This window comes from Pyrus communis, chromosome 10 (assembly GCF_041283825.1).
Source record: "Pyrus communis isolate YQ-2024b chromosome 10, ASM4128382v1, whole genome shotgun sequence".
NCBI lineage: Eukaryota > Viridiplantae > Streptophyta > Magnoliopsida > Rosales > Rosaceae > Pyrus > Pyrus communis.
This window is the reverse complement of record NC_142574.1, coordinates 8,008,393-8,014,632: the sequence shown is the minus strand read 5'-3', so window position 1 is coordinate 8,014,632 and position 6,240 is coordinate 8,008,393. Positions and strand designations below refer to the sequence as shown.

General features: G+C 35.5%; 1 protein-coding gene across 6 annotated transcripts; it reads right to left on the bottom strand.

Annotated features, from left to right (window-relative positions):
- Nucleotides 1-308: 308 nt before the first annotated feature.
- On the bottom strand, nt 309-4,677 carry LOC137730239 (ternary complex factor MIP1 leucine-zipper protein). 6 transcript variants are annotated; one of them, XM_088678851.1, is made up of 13 exons: nt 4,570-4,677; nt 4,298-4,397; nt 3,953-4,025; nt 3,647-3,721; nt 3,442-3,558; nt 2,708-3,148; nt 2,347-2,566; nt 2,166-2,271; nt 1,899-1,998; nt 1,721-1,780; nt 1,557-1,643; nt 1,269-1,397; nt 309-1,163 (listed from the first exon to the last, which is right to left on the bottom strand). In XM_088678851.1, exons 1-13 carry the CDS (start codon nt 4,571-4,573, stop codon nt 861-863), a joined length of 1,815 nt encoding a protein of 604 aa, XP_088534977.1. In that variant the 5' UTR covers nt 4,574-4,677; the 3' UTR covers nt 309-860. The 6 variants fall into 6 exon arrangements, with proteins under 6 accessions (XP_088534977.1, XP_068325405.2, XP_088534976.1 ...); XM_068469304.2 differs by having other exon boundaries at nt 4,298-4,469; nt 4,570-4,631; XM_088678850.1 differs by having other exon boundaries at nt 2,166-2,566; nt 4,570-4,645.
- Nucleotides 4,678-6,240: the final 1,563 nt, after the last annotated feature.

The window sequence follows — 6,240 nt, the reverse complement described above, 5'->3', positions numbered from 1 at the left end:
AATGTTAAACTGTGCGTGGAATATTTGCGGTCCCTGATTATTTAATGACAGCAATTTTGTCTTCTTCAAAAAAAAAAAAAAAAAAATTCACATGCCGTCTACAGGACTTTTACTCCACACGTATTATAATATAAGTGAAAAAACATATGACACGTTTCCGAGTGAGTAATGCTAGAGAGATCAAAGTTTTAAACCAAATAATATATCACCAATAAGAAATGAACATGTTGATCAATACGTAAGTAACTCTGGTTTGCAATTCATAACTTTCTTTTGGCACATGAATAAAAAGTGAAAAAACAGACACGTGTCGACTGTGGGGAGGATGCCCACAAAGCAAAAGCCCAAACAAATTAGCCCAAATGGTCTTTACATTAAGTTCTAATCCAAGACGGCTCATAACTGGAAATATAGTATTTGGCAAACATGTCTTCTTAAACAAAAGAAAAAAAAATAATGCTAGCAACCTTCTCATTTGCTTTCTTTACACAGACAAAAGTCCTACTGAAAAAATTTAAAAGACGACGACTAATGAACGTAGGGTCATCAGCACGACACTCAAACAAGACCGCTGATCAAACAAGCTCAAGCTCACAGGAACACAATACATCATAGTTTCCATCCCCCTTGTTTGCCTAATGTTCTTCGTAATCTAAGACCTTTCGTGTCAGGCCATCTCAAGCTCAACAACCTTGAGCGCATTTGATCATCATTCTGCTGAGAAAGTGCGATTGGCTTCAGGAAGAGTAGCGTCATATTCATAATCATTCTGAACTCTTCATGCTACCCATGGCGAAAAAGACACAAAAGCAAAGAAACTAGTCGTAGAATCAACTCATTTGCTTACTCACTGTGAAAGATCACCAAGCTACTTCTTTTGAAAGTAGATAACGGAAAGTAAAGTTGTGAGGAATCCATTCAATTCCCTTCCAGATTCTTTTGTGTTGGAACTTCTGATTGTTTTTTCTTTGAAAATCAGGCATAAAATGCTCGATCATCTCTACCAAATCAGCGGAGCACAATCCTGAATCTTTTGCAAACGACTCCACAATTTTTGGAAGAAGGATTTTCTGTTCCTTGTGCACAAGGAAGTTCGATTGGATGTATTCCTCTTTCGCAGTTTCTAGCTCCTCAAACACTCCCTTAGATGTGTACATGCGAACCTGAATAACAACAGCAAATGCGATGTATAATGTATTAGAAGCTTATGGTTAAGAATAAAAACATCATGTGCAAAATGCAGATGGAGTAACAGCGTAGGTGTGTACCACAGGATCGGAATGGCTTCCTGAACAGAGTGCAAAATGCAGAAGAGGTTCAGGATGCTCAATTGCATATGCCTTTCGGGCATCTCCAACCTTGAATTTTGTTTTCATGGAAAACAACAGCCGCAGCCACTGGAGGGAAATAAACACTGTAAGTCTAAACCAATAGGAATTGGTTATAAATGGTAAACTAGAAGAACGTGAACTAACAAGTTAATTGGTTTATATGGTATACCAGGAAAATAATAACAGGATACAATATGAACTAGTTTCTTCGGAAAGAGAGATTACTTGTCCAGGACGGGGCAATCTGCATCCAAGAATGGATCTTTGTATCATGTCTACGCTTATGGTGTGGCCTCCTACATTATAAGCCGCCTGAAAAAAGTGAAAGCTTGTAAGAAGAATGGTGCACCATATCTTATTACAAAACTTGTGAGAGAAAGTTCGTTTACCTTGAGTGGCATTGAAACTCTTTTCAGATTATTCTGTGGAATCCCATATATCAAAAATGCCTGAAGATAGCAGATAACATGATTTGCATATGCGCAAAGACTCAAGGAAAATAGCAAAAGGAAAATAAAAATATTAAATCATCAGGTTATGTACTCTTTCGTGGCTGAAGAATCATACATGCATGACGAGTGCATTGTGCACGTTAATCCAAAAGGCCAACTTCTCCTCATGTTTCATCTTTCTGAGATCAACTCCTTCCAACCGATGGATAAGTGACCTGCACTTGCACAGTTTTCACCATCAAAATTCATACATGTTCTAACAAAAACCCTTCTGCGGAATTCAATTATAACCATGTTCCGATATGTTCCAGAAATTCATAATAGCTGGACTGACAAATAGAATGATGAAAATCAATCGAGGGTTCAACATCAATCGGCGTACCTAAATTTTTTTAGTGTGAGTTCAACATCTTCTAACTTATCTGTATCCCTACAGATCCATTCTACCTTTAGCATTCTGCTATACGGTCCACTCATTTCCTCTGTCCCTTCAGATTGCAAAGGCTTATCAAAATGTGAATGGAAAAATGGAATTTTTCGGCGTTTTGAGCTCCACTTTTCACCTTGACTGTGTGAAGAAAGGTCATATGTTGATGAAGATGTGATTGGAGAGCAAGAGTCATCATGATCGATGACAGGTGGATCTGCAAGTTCACAATATATGGCCGAAATGCACTTAATCATCTCCTCAGAAATGCTGTTTGGTGTCTCTGGAACATGATCAGAAAAATAGGTTTCATAATGTTCCATAGGATAGACACTTGTAGTTGCACTCTGAGATTGCTGCAGAGAAATACATTGAAACCACACATTAGAGGGACATAAAATTAGCAAGCAACTATAATAACTATTAAAAGAACAACGAAGGACAAATAAAAGGGAAATAAATAGCCTCCATTTGGTACATTTTCTCATATCCGTTACCTCTAGCATTGAGAAAGGTAAAGAGTGGTATGAGTCTACAGCTTTAGCTCGAGATTTTGTTCGAGGAGAAGTTCTTATGGAACAAGTTGAATGCTGAGACAATGAGGAATAGCAACGATGAATGCTTGAATCCAACAGTTTTTGTTGGTCCAATATGTCATTGCATTCCTTTAATAAATTTCCAGTTGAATGCCGAGGAGACAGAAGATCATTAGAGCTGGTGACTGCATTGTCATTTTCTGGTGTAACATCTTGTCCAGGAACTTCTGCGGAAACCCCTTTACGTGTGATTAATGGAGACGAATTGAGTCGTTCAGCCACATTAGATTCAGATGATATTTGTTGATCAAACGTTTTTCGGTACATAGAAAGAAGATGGCGCTCCAAGTGCACAACTTGTTGCTCTAACACTGCAATTTCCTTAATGAGGCCCGAGGTAGACTGAAGTCGAGGGAAAGGAAAATCAACTGATTATCTTAAAAATAGCAAAACTCTCTAGTATCATGACTAATAAAATCATTTATTTCCTTTTCTCCAAGAGTAATTATCATATTAGTGTCTAAGTTAACAATTTAAAACTTGTTCTTTCATCTTGATAGGTTTTACATCACATCTCCAAATTCTTTAGGAAACATACAAATAATATGGCATGGGAATTCCATACAAACGAAGACTCGAAACGGAGGAGACACACCTAAACTGATAAAGTGCATCTAAAGCACATAACAGCCTACCTTAGGGAGCGAGTTTTCAATTGTAGCATCAGGTGACAACCGGCGATAACTCAATGCGTTCTCTAAAGCATGGCGTGCCGAAAATTGGTTCTGCAATTGTTTTCGAAGATCCAAAATCTGCAAAAGAAAGAAACTGTAAATCATTGGATGCACACTATATATAATCAAAGAACACCTTACTTGTATTAGAAGCTGAAATATTTACCTCCTGACTTAAATAACTTTGAACATCAGAACTAGTGGGGTGCATCTTCATAGTTTCAAAGTATCTTCCCATTTCCTTGTATGGAACAAAACAGGATTACTTATAAGTAAAAAGAAAAGGGTAAATTGAGTAATGAACAGGAATTAATGCATGTGATTGCAGCAAGAAATAAGAGAGCTTTTTTTTACCACAGAATCTGACATTGTGTACTACTGACAGTGAGCTACTCTACTGAAAGAAAAAAAAAGTAAGAATTCCAAATAAAAACAAATAAATAAAACATTTAAAAAAAAAAAAATCTCTTACCATTTTCAATCTGTAAGGAGCTTGGAGGGCTTTATTCACTTCATCTTTTTCAAGTTTTCTTTTAACTGGTTCACTGTCAGTAAACAAAAGAACTTGTTAAAATACGCAACGAAGAAAATCGACAGTCTTTTGATAACCATTTTATTTTCTGTTTTTAATAACCGTATTCTTACTCCTGGAAAAACCAGTTCAGCTGTTGATACAAATTGCAAGTCCAATTGGAAAAATTACCAAAAAAATTAAGGAAAAATTAACTTTGGATTACAGAAGAAGGATATGGAAAACTAAAAGTAGAATTTAAAAATAATGGTTAAAAAAAAAAAAAAACACAGAAGAAAAAGCCACCTGTTGGAACGCTTGTGTTTTGAAACTCCCTCCATGAATTTGGACTTTACTTCCTGCATAGTAAGATCAAAACTTGGCTTGTCCACTTCCAAGGAACTCACTGAAACAGCATTAAATGCAGAAGAAGCCACACTTAAAAAATTGACAAGTGCCTGATCAGAAGAAAACCCAGCTGATAGAAACATCCAATAAACGCATTAAATGTGAAACAGTATAAAATCTGATTGGAAGAAACAAAAAACACAGTGAGAGGGTAGAGTGAGACTACTAACACATATGGGGTTTGTGGAAAGCTGAACCAAAAACTAGTTGCTGAGAGGAAGCCAAATATGTGTGTATGTTTCTAGCTAGCTGTATTATTTCATATCCCAAAAAATCTAGTTATTGACTTTTTGCTGTGGAGATCTAACTATAAATAAAGCTCATTTCGTAATGTATTTCGACAGTTCAATCATTTAATTTTTAAGTCTTCGTTCAAAGATTATGTTTACAAAAAATCACCCAAATCTAAACCATATGATCGTTGGATCAATATTAGTCATTTTAGTGTTTCTTTTCTAAATTGTATTTGTCAATTTTCTTAACTATATTTTAGAGTTATCTAACTTTTTTGTAAGGATGGTATGAATTGAAATACATATAATTCAGATTCTTGAAAAAAAATATTACAGAATGAATCCTACAAAATGTGTGTCAAAAAGTAAATTTAGTATATAGTGTCTACTGGGGAGATGATTTTCGTACACTCCTCTTAGCTTCTTAAACATTCCTCTTTAGGTTTGATTGAAACTAAATAAACCAAACTTAAACAACAATCAAAATTAAACAAAAATGTATAAAAGACTAAAAAGAGTGTCTCTATTGTAGAAGATAGTGCTTAAAATAAAAGAGTGGTTGGTTGATTTTTTGACTAGCCCTTGTCATGGAAAGCAATGTTTTGTAGAGCTTTGGCAATGGTGAGCTTTTTGCATTGCATTAAAAGAAGTAAATCTTTATCTCATGGCTTTTGATTGAAGATGACGTGCTAAAGTTAAGGAGAAGGAAAAATCTTCACCATTTACAGAAGGAACAAGGGGATAAAGAAAGAACTACCCTTTGTTAAGGCTTTATTTATTTATTTACATTTGGTAATGAGGAATTAGGGAATCAACTACAGGAGAATTCCAATGGTAGATGAAAATACTGTTTACCACTTAATTGGCAAGCGTATTGAAGAGAAACACTAACATTTATATTGTCGATATAGTTAATGAAAATTGTACATTGAAAAAAGTGTTTTGTTTATCCAAATGGTTTATAAATTATGCAAAACTCGCCAATATGGTTCCTCAACTCCAAAATCGCGACATCATCTTCATCATTTGATACTACACAACATTGCGCTCAACGTCACTTTGAATGGTTTTGAAGCTTATTAGTTTCGCCTGATTAAGGTACCACAAGTGATCAAACCTCAAAACATAGCTATGTAGCAAAAGAAAATTTACTTACTCCTACATATGTAAATGGTGGAAACGGTCTCACCAAAACACAACTAAAAAAAAAAGGTGGTGTTTTCCACACACTCTTTTTAATCCCTCGCCCACCTCTTGTTAATTTCCGTCCTTCAATTTTCTTCAATTTATTTCATCCGATGTCCGGAATTAAGAGCAATGTGTGAAAAGTAAAAAAAAAGTCTATCGATAGTACCATCCTATAAAGAAGAAACTATATGTGAAAAGGACTGGAACCAAAATTTGGTGGGATGCTACGTCTATGTATTGTCTGTTGGATCGATGCTTCACTCACGTGTTAACTCAAAGATTAAGCAATTTGCTTTTACACGACGAACTTGGCTCCCAGAAATTGCAACCATGTGACCTTTAGGGTTTGTAAAGAATTAGATTACAACCCAAATGTTGACTTAGCCATACCAGGTCTACAGACTCTTTTGATTGTCATCT

What these genes read in the sequence shown, in the direction of transcription:
- LOC137730239 (XM_088678847.1), bottom strand. Translation starts at nt 4,482, where the DNA reads ATGTTTCTATCAGCTGGGTTTTCTTCTGATCAGGCACTTGTCAATTTT. An exon ending in TACCTTTCTCAATGCTAGAG is followed by an intron (nt 2,567 to 2,707) that starts GTAACGGATATG and finishes ATTTCTCTGCAG; the next exon opens with CAATCTCAGAGTGCAACTAC. An exon ending in GATTGCCCCGTCCTGGACAA is followed by an intron (nt 1,398 to 1,556) that starts GTAATCTCTCTT and finishes ATTTCCCTCCAG; the next exon opens with TGGCTGCGGCTGTTGTTTTC.